The 17,179-nt window shown below is 42.0% G+C and overlaps 1 protein-coding gene across 3 annotated transcripts in view; it reads right to left on the bottom strand.

The window, feature by feature from the left end:
- The window catches only part of CNKSR3 (CNKSR family member 3), a 107,414-nt gene that overhangs the window by 38,033 nt on the left and 52,202 nt on the right, over positions 1 to 17,179 (bottom strand). For 2 of the 3 annotated variants that reach the window (XM_038769062.1, XM_038769071.1), the window contains exon 2: positions 6,760 to 6,923. In XM_038769062.1, the coding sequence (XP_038624990.1) occupies positions 6,760 to 6,923 (164 nt within the window). Of the gene's footprint in view, positions 1 to 6,759; positions 6,924 to 12,041; positions 12,068 to 17,179 lie in introns of those variants that run through there. The other variant, XM_038769079.1, reaches the window with a different exon arrangement.

The raw sequence follows: 17,179 nt of genomic DNA, 5'->3' as shown, positions 1-17,179 counted from the left end.
CTGTTCCAAGTGCTGGGGTGGATATAAGCAAACCAGGTTGGACACAGTCCCTATCCCATGTGGCCTCACAGTCTAAATCCCCATTTTACAGATGAGGTAACTGAGGTACAGAGACATGAATTCACTTGCCCAAGGTAACACATTAGACAAGTGGCAGAGCCAGAATTAGAACCCATAACCTTCTGATTCCCAGGCCCGTGCTCTATCCACTAGGCCATGGTACTTCTCAAACTGGGTGGCTGGCCACCCAATTCAGGACAAACCCCAGAGAGGCAGGCATATATGGGAGAAGCCCAAGCTGGGTCGATAGACACATACAGAAACAAAGCAACACAGAACCACTGGCTTGACTCCCTGAGTGTGGGCCAAGGTTTGTTACAGAAACCAAGCCCAAAGGTCAATGACTAATACCAGTTCCCAAGCCCCCTTTTGCTGAACTGAAAATATGGCACTAAGCAATTGATGTCTCCCAACTACCAAGAGAGGCAGCGTGGACTAGTGGAAAGAGCACAGGCCTGGGAGGCAGAAGGACCTGGGTTCTAATCCAAGCTCCACCACCTGTCTGCTGTGTGACCTTGGACAAGTCACTTAACTTCTCTATGCTTCGGGTACCTCATCTGTAAAATGGGCATTACACTGTGAGCCCCATGTAGGACATAAACTGTGTCCAATCTGATTAGCTCATATCTGATTTAGTAAGGTTTTAAATATCATAAAAGTACTGTATTGCCCTCTCCCAAGTGCTTAGATCGTTGCTTTGTACACAATAAGCACTCAAATACTACCGATTGATAGATGATAGTTACTCAGATGGAAAAAAGATAAACTACTAAGACAGTCACCTGACACAGAAGTGATATGCAAAATTGTTTTCACAAATTATTATTATTATATTTATTAAGCACCTATGATGTGTCATGCACTATTCTAAGCCCTAGGATAGATACAAGTTAATCAGGTGGGACACAGTCCTACATTTGAGGCTCACAGTTTAACTAGAAGGCAATGAATTCCCACTTTACAGTGGTGTGAATTGAGGCACAAAGAAGTCAAGTGACTTAGCAGCAAGCAACTGACAGAGACAGGATTAGAACAACCCAGGTCCTCTAACTCCCAAGCCCATGCTCTTTCCACTAAGCCATGCAAAGTCACTCGGTTGCTCCAAGCCTATTTCTGTCTCTAATACTGATCTGAATCTAGTGAGCCATCTAGAGAACATTTAATCTTCTAAGTGTATTAACTTATGTCACTACTGATGCAGTCAAGGTTTCAAAGCACTTATTTCCCTAAAAACATGTGGTACACACATACATACACACACACACTTAGTATGTGCCCAAAACACATGCAACCAGCTAGCATGGGGTTTTGTTAAAGAGGTCTGGAAATCTTCACTCACTGCTCCAATTTCTTACTTTTTCTTTATTACAAAAGACATGTCCTGTACTCCCGATGAAATGGGCCAGACAGATTCAGAAACACGGGTTATTCACCTGTAAAAGTGGTTTTCCACAAAGCAGGAAGCATTTTACATCATGACTACAGGAAGACCTAAGAAGGAGCTTTATCTTGTCATGATCTGGTGCTGTCTCATCTTTAGAGAAACTACTTTTTTTTTTGTATGCCCACAGCCCAAGTATCATAAATTTCTTCACCAAGTATTCTAGTGGTTTTGACAGACAGGAATGCCTGGTTTATTCTGAAACCTGAGATCAATTACAAGTCTCATCAGTGGTGAGTATAAACCAGTATATCCACTGTTATCCAACTTACAAAAACACCAGTGTCTTTGGGCCTGAGCCTTCCCTGTGGTGATTCTCAATCTCTCATAACCTTAATCTTAGAAAGTCCTTTATCTCAAATCTAGAAAATTGGGGGAATTTACTCTGTTTTCTCTCTATCACTTCTAAACCCATTTAAAAGTTTTATTTCCCCCCACTGTGATGCTCTAACACCTCATCGATACCTTCAACAATTGTATTTATTAGAATACTATTTAATCAAAGCAATCAATGGCATTTATTGAATGATTACTGTGCGCAGAGCACTGTACTAAGTGCTTGGAAGAGTACAACAGAGTTGGTAGACATGATCCCTGCCCTCAAGGAGCTTATTCGATCAGGCAATTCTAAGGGCTTTCATAACCTGGCTGTGCATTTACATTTTTCCTTAATAAAATTACCTCCTTCTTGAGGGAGGGAAGAGAGGAATCACAGTCCCAATTTAATAGACTAGCCTCATGGGCCAGCAAAATATAAAATCGTTCAAAAGCATGGATCCCATATTTCTGGGAAACTCTGTCACCTCCACCTGGGCAGAAATACTACAGTGGTGCGCAAATTGGAAAATTATGATGTATTTTTTATTTTACAACAAAGAAGACATTAATAAGCCAAGTCCAAATTTGCAGGATTCTCAATTCAACTCTTCCCAAAATGTGTCATCCTAATCTGAAAGAGATTTCTACCTAATACAAAAATATGTAATAAGTTTGAGAGACAAGGGATTTAGAACACAGGGTTAAACTTCTGGGTTATGAGAGAGTGGCTTGGAAAATATGTTAGAAAGGAAGATAGTGGCAGTGGCTCGGCTTAATTCCCCAATACTCTGCTCAACTTGCAACTTATTTTACTGGGCAAAAACTCCTAGCACAAATACCACTTGATCATATAAGCTCCTTGTAAGCAGGGAGAATGTCTACCAACTTCATTCTATTATTCATTCATTCAATCGTATTTATTGAGCACTTACTGTGTGCAGAGCACTGTACTAAGCGCTTGGGAAGTACAAGTTGGCAACATATAGAGACAGTCCCTACCCAACAGTGGGCTCACAGTCTAGAAGGGGGAGACAGACAACAAAATAAATTAACAAAATAAAATAAATATGTACAAATAGAGTAATAAATACATACAAACATATATACATATATACAGGTGCTGCGGGGAGGGGAAAGCGGTAAGGCAGGGGGATGGGGAGGGGGAGGAGAGGGAGAGGAAGGAGGGGGCTCAGTCTGGGAAGGCCTCCTGGAGGAGGTGAGCTCTCAGTAGGGCTTTGAAGGGAGGAAGAGAGCTAGCTTGGCCGATGTGCGGAGGGAGGGCATTCCAGGCCAGGGGGATTATACCTCTCCTCCAAATGCTTAGTATAGCACTCTGCACACAGCACTCAATAAATACCACTGATTGATAACCGTATACATCACTGTAACTAAAAGATCTTTCTTTTGGGGGAAAAAAGAATGGTGTGCCAATAGACTGCAGGATTCTTAATAAACCAGTGTTACCTATTAAGTGCAAAACACCATACAAAGCACACCATACAAACCACCTGGGAAAGTAAAACGCAACAGAGCCAGTAGACATGACCTCTGCCAATAAAGGAACATACAGTCTGGAGTGGGAGACAGACATTAAAATAAATTACAGCTAGGGGAAATGGCAGAGAATAAGGGTATGAACCAAAGTGCCTTGTGGCTGGGGGTAGGGTGAATATCAAAATTTTTTAGAGGAATAGACCCAAATCCTTAGGCAAAGCAGAAAGAAGAGTGAATACGGGAAATGAGGAGTTATTCAGGGAAGACTTCCTGGAGGAGATATGATTTGAATACAGTTTTGAAGAAAGAGTGTGGTGGTCTGTCAGATATGAAGGGAAAGGGAGTACCAAGCTAGAAGAAAGGACATGGGCCAGGAGTAGGCGGCAAGATAGACAAGATCAAAGTACAGTAAGGGGATGGTGTAAGAAGAGTGATACAAGTGGGTTGGGTTGTAGTAGGAGAGTAGCAAGGTGAAATCGGAGGGCACGAGCTGATTGAGTGACAAAGCCAATGGTAAAGAATTTCTGTTTGATGCAGAGGTGAAAGGGCAACACTAGAGGTTTTTGAGGAGTGGGGAGGTGCGGTCTGAACTCTTTTTGGAAAGCTATGCGGGCAGCTGACAAGTATTAATTGGAGACTACTTTCTATGCACTATGAAGGTTTATTCAAGAAAGATCTGACAAAACTAAAATAGCATCTTTGCACCAGACTGAAATGAAATTTAACCCAAAGAAAAACCCACCAACACCACATGCATGTAAGTATGCATGCACACGCGCGCGCACACACACACACAAAAAAAAAAAAGTGAGGGAAAGATATGCTATCCTCAACCTCATCACATGAGCTTTCTGCTGAATGCATTAACTGGAAGTCTGCAACACAAAGCATTTTCAAAAATGGGCCCGAGGACAAATCTTATGTCTACTAAAGAAATTAGAAGGAAATTGTAGGAGATAAAACAGAGCTTTAGGTCCTGGCATTTCTCCAGCTTTGTTCATTTTGATGCCTAATATTTTAAGAGGGGATTGAGGGAGGGGAGAAAATGAACGTATTCCCTGAGGTGGCTGTCAGAATCATTTTTTCGCTTAAGGTACCTAAAGAATACCTCCCCTCTATCACCCTCTCCCAACCTACATTCTACCAGATTCTCCCCATAAACCAAACTGAAGCCAAGCTTTAATTAATAATAATAATGATGGCATTTATTAAGCGCTTACTATGTGCAAAGCACTGTTCTAAGCACTGGGGAGGTTACAAGGTGATCAGGTAGTCCCACGGCGGGCTCACAGTCTTCATCCCCATTTGACAGATGAGGTAACTGAGGCCCAGAGAAGTGAAGTGACTTGCCCAAAGTCACACAGCTGACAATTGGCAGAGCCGGGATTTGAACCCCTGACCTCTGACTCCAAAGCCCGGGCTCTTTCCACTGAGCCACGCTGCTTCTCTCAAGCAGAATGAAACATGACAAGAAAAATCTGAAACTAATTTTAACAGAATTGTTCAAAGAGTTACTCCCCACTCCCTTCTAAAATTAAAAAAGTGAAGTGTTTCCTCAGGGAAAAGGTATCCATTCTGAATGCTCAATAAGGAGGGCTCTTACAGTGGTCGCAATGAATCCCGAATCATTTCAATAATAATAATAATAGTTATGGTGTTTGTTAAGTGCTTACTATATGCCAAGCACTATTTTAAGCACTGGAGTAGATACAAGGAAATCAGGTTGTCCTACATGGGGCTCCCAGTCCTAATCCCCATTTTACAGATGAGGTAACTGAGGCACAGAGAAATTAAGTGGCTTGCCAAGGTCACATAGCAGACAAGTGGCAGAGCCAGTATTAGAACTCATGTCCTCTGACTCCCAAGTCCACTGCTTCAACCACATAAGGGCGAAACAATGGTATTTGTTAAGCGGTTATTATATGCCAGGCATTGTACTAAACACTGGAGCAGATACAAGATAATCAGAAGATAATCAGGTTGGACACATTCCCTGGCCCACAGGGAGTTCAGGGTCTTAATCCCCATTTTACAGATGAGGTAATTGAAGTATAGAAGTTAACTGACTTGCTGAAGGCCATGTAACATAAGTGCTGGAGCTGAGATTAGGACCCTGGTCCTCTGACTCCCACTCTGTTTCCACTTGGCCACATTGCTTTTCCTGATTTCTTGAAAACATGATTTCCCCTAAACTGGAAGATAGGCATGGAGCAGAGTCAAGTTTACAGTTCAATGACTGACTTGGAAGCAAATGCCCAGAGACATTTTGACTACATGATCCCCATGGTAGTGGCTCATTTATCAACAAATTTCCTCATTACCTTTCTAAACAAAAAATACATAAGATGATAATGCACACAATGCAGCAAGCATCCTATACTCAAAGGAACAGGGATCAACAATGGGAAAAGAGTTTTAGAGCATTCTTTGCCACCATTCTCAGTTATGTAACTGTATATACCCGTGGCTCTGTTTTACAGCATTACTAAACACATATTGAATGTGGCAAAGATTGTTCAAACTGGCTTAGGCAGTTCCATGAAACAGCATCATCCCACAGCAGCAAGTTTAGATCCAATCCTGACCATGCCTAGGTACTTTAAAGAAGACCAGGTAGCTTTACCCTAAAGGAATAAATCTATATCTGTGCAGAGATAGGTTTATAAAAACCATTAGGTCGTTTGTTTTACATGAACTAACTGAAGAAGTCCCAACTCTTCTGGCAAATTAGTAAATTCAATTTTGCCAATTAACTGCCTCATAAATTGGTGAGACCCATTAATAATAGTAATAATAATAATAATAATAATAATTGTGGCATTTGTTAAGTGCTTACTATGTGCCAAGCACTGTACTAAGCACGGGGGTGGATATAAGCAAATCAAGTTGGACACAGTCCCTGTCCCATATGGGGCTATCTCAATCCCTATTTTACAGATGAGGGAACTGAGGCCCAGAGAAGTGAAGTGATTTGCCCAAGGTCACACAACAGACACGTGGCAGAGCCAGCATTAGAACCCATGACCTTCCGACTCCCAAGCCTGTTCTCTCGCCACTCTGCCATGCTGCTTCTCATATTCATTACATGACATTTCAATACAGTAAATATACAGGACAGATATCCCACTCACAGCTGCTTTCACAGTAACATCAGTGAGAGCAGGACTCAACTTTACTTCCAGTTTAAACCTGCATTCATGTAGCGATATGGATTTTCATGTTACGCTCCCTACTGAAAGTTTAAGAAACAGCAACATGACATTGACCTGAAAATTCATCTTTTCCTTCCTTTTATTCTGATCTTAAGATACATTACAAATGATCAAGAAGGAAAAATGTGACCTGTTGGTCATTTGCTAAATAGGATTCAGCATTTGGTTTGTTGTGTTGTGAGAACCACCCCCAAAGCCCATGTGAAAGAACACCATGTTCACCATCAAACTAACCAATGCACAGAGAAGGTCTACAGCCTCCAACACTAGTTCCTGGTGTCCGATTCGTGTGATGCCCAGTTCTTCGAGATCCTGATGGGAAATCTGCAACAACTGTTCGCCGTTTATCTTCTCCCGTTCAAATTTCTGGACATATTGCTGCAGACAATCATCCAACCCTGACAAAGACAGAATACAGAAATCATTAGGATCACTTTGTTCCTTTTTAGTGTAAAATGATTTACATAATCATCATCACCCTGAAGTGATACTGGAATCCCAGGCTGGGAGCAGTATATATTTAGTCAGATTTTTTTTTCTTTTTTTTTTTTTAAGTACTCTAAAAGGATGACTTCTCAGCATTCATTCTCTAGAATGTAAGCTTGTTATTGGCAGGGAACATGTCTGCTATTTCTGTTATATTGCACTCTCCTAAGCACACAGTAAGCATTCAATAAATACCATCGATTGACTGACTCAAAAAAGTCCAAGTCATTCGGCTTAAATTTCTGGTACCTTTTTCTTAAATGATAACTGTAAGACGTGTTAAGAGCTTACTAGGTACCAAGCACTGTACTAAACACTGAACTGGGTGGATACAAGATTATCTGATCAGATAATCTGGTCAGTCCCTGCCCCTCAAGGGACTCAAAGTCTATTGTTGGAGGCCAACTCATTTCAATGGGTTTCTGAATCTACCTCTTTCAGGCATAAGGCAAAACCTAGTTTTATGTTGAATGTGAGAGAAAGATTATTTAAATTATTCGTCTGACCAGGATGCTTTTCCATATGTGTGACCTCTCCCATTACTCCTTCAGTGAACCCAGAGTTCAACAGAACATACCAAATTCATGTACCAATTCAAGGCCCTATGGAGAGCTCACCTCCTCCAGGAGGCCTTCCCAGACTGAGCCCCCTCCTTCCTCTCCCCCTCCTCCATCCCCCCCACCTTACCTCCTTCCCTTCCCACAGCACCTGTATATATGTATATATGTTTGTATGTATTTATTACTCTATTTATTTTACTTGTACATATCTATTCTATTCATTTTATTAATATGTTTTGTTTTGTTCTCTGTCTCCCCCTTCTAGACTGTGAGCCCACTGTTGGGTAGGGACCGTCTCTATATGTTGCCAACTTGTACTTCCCAAGCGCTTAGTACAGTGCTCTGCACACAGTAAGTGCTCAATAAATACAATTGATTGATTGATTGATGTACCAAAGGAATCCTAGAGATGAATAAAAAGGCTATAAGGAAAAAATGATTAGTGCTAGAAGGCTCTGAGTGGCCAAGGTACCCATGTGAGCTTAGCCAGTTAGGACTGCGGTCATCCATAATAACAAGAACTAGTATCAGTGCGGACAATCATCCCATCGCCTCTCTGAGCATCCTTTGTCCCATTGGGGATTGAATATGGGCCAGGTGGGCAATAGATAACCCAGTTTAGCATTTACATTGTAAACAATCATATTCCTCAAACGCAATTGTTCTGGTGTATCTATCTAGACCCTTGTCCCTAAACTCTAGATTTATACTGGCTACATTCCCTTAACTAGAGAGTTTGGCTCACCAGAAGGCCACGGCAGAGAGAAAAGCCAAGTGAATAAAGGGAAGCAGTGTAGCCTAACAGAAAGAGCATGGGCCTCGGAGTCAGAGGACCTGGGTTGTAATCCTGGCTTTTCCATTTGCCTGCTATGTGACCTTGGGGAAGTCACTGAATATCCCAGTGCCTTAGTTATGGATAGTCTCATCCATAAAACAGGGATTAAAACCCCCTCCCTCCAATTTAGAATGTGAGTCTCATGTGGGATAGGGACCTGTTTACTCCACATCTACCCCAGCTCTTAGAACAGTGCCTGACACACAGTAAGCGCTTAACAAAGTACCATTAAGCTTTCCTGTGTTCAGCCAAGTTGAAAGTGATGATGGAGAAAAAAAAATGACATGTGGAGATGAGAGTGGAAGAGATATGGATTTCCTGCCTCTTGTTACCCATCCTTCCCTAAGGTGGTAGGAGTGAGGAGATATAAAACGACAAGAGGAAACCAGCCCCAAATAGCCCAGCCAATCCCTTTCCCTCTGGGTTTCTCCAAAGTCTATCCAACTGTTTTATGAACTGCATTATAGTCATGGTTTGTTTGCAGCCAGCTCAAGGGTATACCATCACCTAGGTTTTTCCTTGGTTGGAATGTGTTTGATATCTAGCTGCTCCATGGTTTCAGAAGTCAAATGCCACAGGATCCCTAGGTTATACTGGACCATGAAATAATAATGTTGGTATTTGTTAAGTGCTTACTATTTGCCAAGCACTGTTCTACGCTAATGTCAGCATTCTCAACACATTATTTTTTCCTAAGGAACAAGTGTCAGGTATTCTCCATGTCATAACTGGATTTGCTGCTTGTAGAAACAGCCAATTACTCCATTTTCCAGAGTGGCTAAAGAAAATTGGAATAAAAATGTTCAAAGCATAAACGAAATTATTTTTCAGTCTTTAAAGGAGAGTGGAGAGAATTCTTAATTCAAGTAAATCTGACTACTAAAGATTACTTAATAACTAGCTTCTTTTAGGTGGTCACATAAGTATTCCCTGAACTTCCTTTCCTATAAACATTTAGGTCCTTCAATTTAGAATTCAATACCAGGCTAGTCTGATACTTATGAACCAATCAATTGTATTTAATAATAATAATACTGGCATTTATTAAGTGCTTACTATGTGCAAAGCACTGTTCTAAGCGCTGGGAAGGTTACAAGGTGATCAGGTTGTCCCACAGGGGGCTCACAATCTTAATCCCCATTTTATAGATGAGGTAACTGAGGCACAGAGAAGTGACTTGCCCAAAGTCACACAGCTGACAATTGGCAGAGCCGGGATTTGAACCCATGACCGCTGACTCCAAAGCCCTTGCTCTTTCCACTGAGCCAAGCTGCTTCTCTGCTTTTGAGCGCTTACTTTGTATACAGCACTGTGGTAAGCACATGTAATAGATTCTTTTAAATTTAAAATACTAAGGTAAGGTAATAAGGAAAAAGCTACAAATGGGGGCACAGGGTGAGACATTGTCCCTGTTGTAGCAAATTTTCATCATCAGTAGTGATATTTACTTAACGGAATTTGTTAGGCGCTTATTATGTGTCAAGCACTATTCTGAGCACTGGGGTAGATACAAATCAATCAGATCAGACACTGTCCCTGTCCCACATGGGACTCAGAATCTAAGTAGGAGGGAGAACAAGCATTGAATCCCCATTTTACAGCTGAGGGAACTGAGGCACCTAGTGAAGTGACCTGCCCAAGGTGATGCAGCAGGCAAGTAAAGGGGGGCAGGATTAGAACCCAGGCCCACTGACTCCCGAGCCCGTGCTCTTTTCACCAAGCCTTGCTGCTTCGCAAGTGGAATTAGTCAGTGCAATTAACATTGAAATCATAGGCAACTGGAGATGAAACCAGAGGCCAGATCTCGCCTGTATTGGGAAGCTAAGTGACCCCCACAGATTGACCCATCCAAGTGCAAACTCCCTTCTAAGGGTGGCCCACCTATAGAGTCTAGGCCAATAACATCATCCACTTAGCTCAGCTTTAGAAATAAACTAGGGATGGCGCTGAGTCACCAAAACACCCCCTCTAGACATCTCCTCCCAAATTTCATGACTCATGGGGTCATCAGCAGTTTCCCATCTAGAAAGGCAGGTCCACACAATCTTTCCGTGACTCACCAAAAAAATAAAAAGCCATCCTGTATAGGTCTGTAAATTACCACCAACGCAGAGAGTCACTCGATGATATTTTCCCAAGCAGGTAACCAAAGTTAACGGTAGGGTTTGCTAACTCTTCGAGATAGCCATCGGTAGATGGTTCCAGCTAGTTTCTGTGTCCCAAGATTAAAAGAAGTCATTTCCATGCGGAGTGAAACTCTAGCTAAGTGTGATAAGGGAGGGGAGGAATGGGGAAAAAACAAACAAAAAAAACCCACACAACTGGGTCCTGGCCTTCAATAATTTGTGCTTAAAGGACAAGCATGGGAACCAATTTCCATTTCTCACACCATTCAAGCAATAGGAAGAGTAATTATTTCCAGAAAATTTACAATAGTATGGAATTTGCTGCCATACGGCAGAGTTTTTCTGATTGTCCTTATACAGGCTTAAATCAGATAATTAACTAGCACACTGATCACCCATTACTTAGAGGCAAATAGCCCCCTCTGCTTCAGTTTTCTAGTGTGTTAAACCCATTACCACAAACCATCCTATAATAGCCAAGCCTCTCATCCTATCAGATTCATTCATTCAATCATATTTATTGAGCGCTTACTGTGTGCAGAGCACTGTACCAAGCACTTGGGAAGTACAAGTTGGCGACATATAGAGACGGTCCTTATCCATGTCTGAAGCTCTTCTCCAGAAGCTTCTACAGCATGCCCATGGCACCGCAAATAGCATTTCCCATCTCATGCTTCACTGTCCAGACCTCATCTATTTCCCCACCACTCAAGGGAAAACGTTTTTCCACTCTTTCCAATTTTTTTATTTTTTATTAAAGAAAGCCACAGATGCCAGTTGCTGGGCCTCTGAGGATTCTTGGCCAGCGGCCACAGGTGCCAGGGTGTATGATGGATACCCTTTAGACTGTCAACTAACAATGCCCAGACTTCTGTCTCTTCACATCCCTTTGAACTTAATTCGACCCAAGCACACAGTTTCCTCCTTTACAATTCTCTTCGACACAGGTGTCTACATACTGAGTTCTCTGGGTGTCTCACCCACATTTGCCATTCACATAAAGCTTTTGAAATAAGCTCACTGTGGGCAGGGAATGTGTCCTCCAACTCTTTTATATCATTATATTGTACTTTGTATTCTCCCAAGCACTTAGTTCAGTGTTCTGCACACAGTAATCGCTCAGTAAATACAACTGAATAAAAATAACATGGCACTGAATCCTTCTTTGACACCTTTCCCAAGTAGGCCAACATTAACACTACTTCAGGCATAAAGGCTTCTGTGCTAATAAAAGTCTACCCAGGGAGGGTGAAAATTTCCAGTCTCCAGAACATTCCAACAGCCAGGAGACAGTTAATGGGAGGAGAAGATAGGGTTTGTGTGATGGAGTGAAAAGTTCAAACCTCCTGATAACCTTAAGGTTCTTTCATGGTTACTTCCTCACTACTATTTATAGCCCACAGCAACAGGGAACAGAGAAAAAGAGACAGACAGACAGACAGACAGACAGACAGACACACACACACACACACACACACAGAAACAGAGAGACAAACAGTGAGTGTGCACCTGCATCACTTGACTTCAGCCCAAATCTGCCTCCCTCATCTTCCCACACTCATCGGCTCTAAAGGACAAGAGAAGAGAATGATATAATATTTGAAATTATTGTGGCATTTACTAAGGACTTACTATATGTTAAGGCATTAGGCTGGACACTGTGGTCAAAAGTTAATGATTTGCATGGACAGAGCCTTTTCCACATGGGGCTCAATCTAAGCAGGAAAGAGTGCTCTACTACCCACCTATCTCATAGGATTGTTGTGTGGGCTAAAATGAACCCTTCTACACTGTAAGCTCCTTGTGGGCAGAAAATGTATCTACCAACTCTGATATACTGTAATCTCCCAAGCACTGAGTGCTCTGCACTCAGTAAATGCTTAGTAAATACCACTGATTGGCTGAATGGTAGTATTTCCCCTATCCCTAATCAATTTTAATGCCTGTGTTCCCCTGCAGCCTGTAAGCTCCCTATATGCAGGGATCATGTTTATCAAATCTGTTGCAAGATACTCTCCCAAGTCCTTACAGTACAGACCAGAATCTCAGCAAGCAAAACAATGGGAAAAAGTGTTTCCATGTGAAGGATTCTAACTATTTCAGGAGGAAGCTGCTCTACTGCTATAACGGGACACTAACCCAGAGATTCAAACCTGTCTTCAGGAAACCCAAGATTCTATGGGAAACTAAGATATTTCTAAAAAAACAAACAAAAAAACAAAACAAAACCCCAAAAAACAGACAGCATAAAAGTTGTGATGGCATGTTGTTACTATTATTGTTATTGTGATGGCAGACCACATAAACCAGACTGTCACTTCCTGAGTTGCTCTAAGAGCTGATGTGTTTTTGATGTTTCAACATCACAATAGCAATTAAAACCAGTTGGGTTATTCAGAAAAATTGCTACAGAAAGGACAACAAAAAGTGTTCTTTTTAAAGAATAAACATCAAAAACCCCACCCACCACAGCAGGTTAAAGCTTATCACAACAGTTTACCACAATAGAACTTATCAAGATGATACTATGGGCGCTCCTCCTCCGATAACGATTAAAATAAACCAAAACACATTTGACTGCCAACTTTTCCTTCACATTCCACCTCACAAACATTCAGTAGTTTGCTACTAGTCTCAGTGATATACTTGTGGAGAAGCAGCAAAAGATAAGGTGTATAAAGGCATATTATAGATATATATATATGATAGATAGGCTTTGTACTTCAGTCCATCAAAGACCAGACAGTGCTTTTCCTTAATCTGCAGTAGAGATTGATCCAGGTCAAGTAGAGTGCCTGGCATATAGTAAGCACTTAAACACCATAATTAGTAGTAGTATAGTGCCCTGCACAGAAGTGCTCAATAAATACTACTGATTGACTGATCTGGACCTGGCTCATATTACCACATCCTGTGCTAGACCATTCACCACCCAACAGGTTTTTAAACTCAACAGCCACTTAAGGATTAGGGTTTTCCGTAGTGAACACCTATTTAGAGCCTTGACTGTGGGGGAATGGGACTATGTCCAACTTGTATCTTCCCCAGCGTTTAATAGTGTGTTTGCCTCATAGTAAGAGCTTAAGAAACAGCACCTCTTCTTAACTGCTGTAGGGGATCCCTACGGGCTAAAGATTAAACAATTGGATTTCAGACTAATGCACATTTTTCTGTTTCCCAGTTTCTTAAACACTCAATGGTCCTTCCAAAGCAAATATGCCCATACACGTATCTCAGCTCTGTAGCTGCCCCTCCATTGCAGCAGAGCTAATTTAGGAGATGTTTAGAATTCAGATGGCACTGTTTAAGTACATTTCTGAAAGAGATAATAACCGGTCAACTTGGGACAATACTCAACCAGAAATCCCCTTGGCTACTTCTAGGCCTCTGGTCAACATTTCCCCTCAGTCCATACCACGGACAAAGATCAACCCAATTAAATAGGAAGGGTTAACCTCATGGATCTGGTCACAAAAATGCACAAGCAATGTAATCCTGGATAAGACCAATGGATCATTCTGCCTGGTTTTGTTTACAACTGGGGCAGCACATGATGTTTGGTGGACAGTACTGCATCAACCTCAAAGATAAAAAAAGCACATTTTTAACAACCCCTAGTTTTCCACTTTAATGACCCCTTATGTACCTTTAATGCATAGATGCCTCCAGATAAATTAGAAGAAATGACAACCTTAGTTTGGCTGCACTGAGTTATGGGAGAGAAAGCATTTTGTTCCTGTAGTGGGTTAGTCTGATGATGAAACAATGGCAAAGGACTTATTAAACCCAGGTTACACAGAAATCCAGAAATGATTCTACTGGATCAGTTCCTTAATACTCATCCCACCTCCAAACCCATAGCATTTCTGTAAATATTCCTATACTCTACCACTTGCTTTCTGGGTGGGTGACCTTGAGCAAGTCACTTAACATCCCTGTGCCTCAGTTTCCTCAACTGTAAAATGGGGATGCAATACCTGTTCTCCTTCCTACTTGGATGAGGGAGCCTTACGTGGGACAAGGACTGTGTCCAACCTGATTAACTTGTAGCGCTGAATACCATGAGCATTATTATCATCATCATCAATCTCCCCCAACTAGAGGGCAAGGATCACGTTTACCAAGTCTAATGTAGTGCACTTTCCCGAGTGCTTAGTGCAATGCTCCGTACATAGTAAGGGCTCAATAAATACCATCACTTGACTGATGAGTGAGCCAACCTCCAGGGGCAGATCCTGCTGGTTACCACATAATAAGTTCTTGGATACTAAGTGAAAAGTACTGGACTTGAAGTCAGATGTTAGAAAGTAGCAGATGTTTTGGTACATCTTTGCCAGGATAATTAGGAAGGCTAAAATAGCCAGAGTGCTCTGCCGCTCAAGGACTCTGGTGACTAAGCCAATGCCAGGAATGAGGACTGTCCTGTTTTAAGGTTTCTGAACTTTTAAGTAATGAAACCCAGCTGAAGCTCCAAGCAGGAAACTTTGGCTCCTGAAGTTGGAACTAGCTAGTTTTTGTTTTTTTTTTTTTTTAGTTGGCATCGCCTGCATAACTTCCAACCACTTTAAAAGAAAAGCAGCAGCATCATCCTCCCACAACCCTGAACTCGAATATCCAGCCCACTTGGAGTAAAGGGACTGAAGAAGATAGGTCCAAAATGCACGCATTCACACACAAAACTACTGACAACACTTATTCCTTGCAGGATTTACTTCTGCACTCAAAATATAATTTGGTTTCCTTTATAATTGAACTCAACAGTACACAAGAGTAGACAATATGGCCGAGTGGGAAAAAGAATAGGACAGAGTCTGGATGTTCTGGTCAAGTCCCAGCTCCACCACTGGCCTGCAGGGTGATCTTGGTCAAGTCCATCAATATAGCATTTGAGCTCCTACTATGTGCAGAACACTATACTCAGTGTATTATTATTATTATTAAAAATGGCATGTTAAGCATTTACTACATGTCAAGCACTGTTCTAAGTGATGAGGTAGATACAGGTTGGACACAATCCTTAACCAACAAAGGGCTCACAGTCTTAATCCCCATTTTACAAGATGAGGTAGCTGAGGCCCAGAAAAGTTAAGTGACCTGCCCAAGGTCACACAGCAGACAAGTGGCAGAACCTGAATTAGAACCCAGATCCTTCCTACTCCCAGGCCTTTCTCTATCCACTAGGCCAGTCAATCCCTGACCAACAAATAGTTTACAATCCAGCAAGGGAGACAGATACTCAAATTACATATAGGAAAAGTTAAAATAGAATATCAATCAATGGTATTTATTGAGCTCTTATGTGCAGAACATCATACTAAATGCTTGGGAGAGTACAATACAACAGTTAGTGGACACATTCCCCAACCACAATGAGCTTACAGTCTATATAAAATACCAATCCTTAAGCAGCCACAGGAGAGTTATACAATTAAACGATCAGGGTGTCAGAGAAAAATGAAGGATGGTATTTGAAACAGAAACAAAACTATTGAGCTGAATGTAAAAACAAACCACATAACTGTGGGAAAAACAACATACCCTTTCCTCAGTGGTGTTCTGTAACTAAGTAACTCAAAACCACTGTATCAAGTTTTGCAACACTTGCTCTCCCCTCTCCCCCTCAAAAGGAGTAGGGAGGGAGAGGCTGAGGTAAAAGAAAGAGAGGTGACGGAATTCATTTCATTCACAGACCAGGAGATAGCACTTTTTCCTTTCTCCCAGCAGTGTCTTTTGTCAAAGATATAAGTGGGTTGTGAAGGAAGAATTTACTAGAAAGCTCATGCCAGCTTTCTGACTCAGGGCTAGGCCCAATGAGGGGAACTACCAGTGAGCTCAGAGCCCAGTCCTGTCCCCGGCTTCACGCAGAGTGAGTGGCCTCCTTCTTTGCCCAGCTTGGTTGGTCAGCCCTGACTACGACCCCGCTTGCTGAGGGTGAGTGAGGTGTGCCAGGAATGGGGAGGGATGCAGAGAAGGAGGGACGGCATGTATGAGAATAGCTTGAGCTAATGCTCAGTGGTGAGGCATGGAGTAACCATCTTGGCTGGCCCTCAGCTCTGTTCCAGCTCAGAGGAGCAAGGCACCCCGGCTGCTTCCTGTCCAGCTTCCCACATATGTTTTGCTGTGCAGGAAAAGTAAATGGAGTCTCCCCCTCACAGCGCCCACATCCGCAAATGAGTGTCTTTGCTCAAGAGCCACATTTGATTCCAAGAAGAGATGCAGTGTAACCTAGTGTAACCAAGCACAGGCTTGGGAGTCAGAGGGCCTGGTCCAAATCCTGACTCTGCCACGTACCTGCCATCTGTGACCTTGGGCAAGTCCCTTCACTTCTCTGTGCTTCAGTTACCTCATCTGTAAAATGGGGATTAGGACTGTAAGCTCCATGTGGGATATGGACTGCATTAAATCTATTTTGTATCTATCCCAGTACTTTGCCCAGTGCCTGACACAAAGTGCTTAGCAAATACCATAACAAAATTTTTTAAAATTAAAAAAGAGCCAGTTGTAGCTCATATACCATAGGTTTTTGATCCCTACTCTAGATCATCCAAACTAGATTGAAGTGAACAGCACAGCGAGACAACATGTCTCCAAAATGCAAACAAGACAGGAGTCTGGAAATATCATCACATTTTATTTCCCCTTCCTCT

This window comes from Tachyglossus aculeatus, chromosome 2 (assembly GCF_015852505.1).
Source record: "Tachyglossus aculeatus isolate mTacAcu1 chromosome 2, mTacAcu1.pri, whole genome shotgun sequence".
NCBI lineage: Eukaryota > Metazoa > Chordata > Mammalia > Monotremata > Tachyglossidae > Tachyglossus > Tachyglossus aculeatus.
This window is presented reverse-complemented; position numbering and strand designations above follow the sequence as displayed.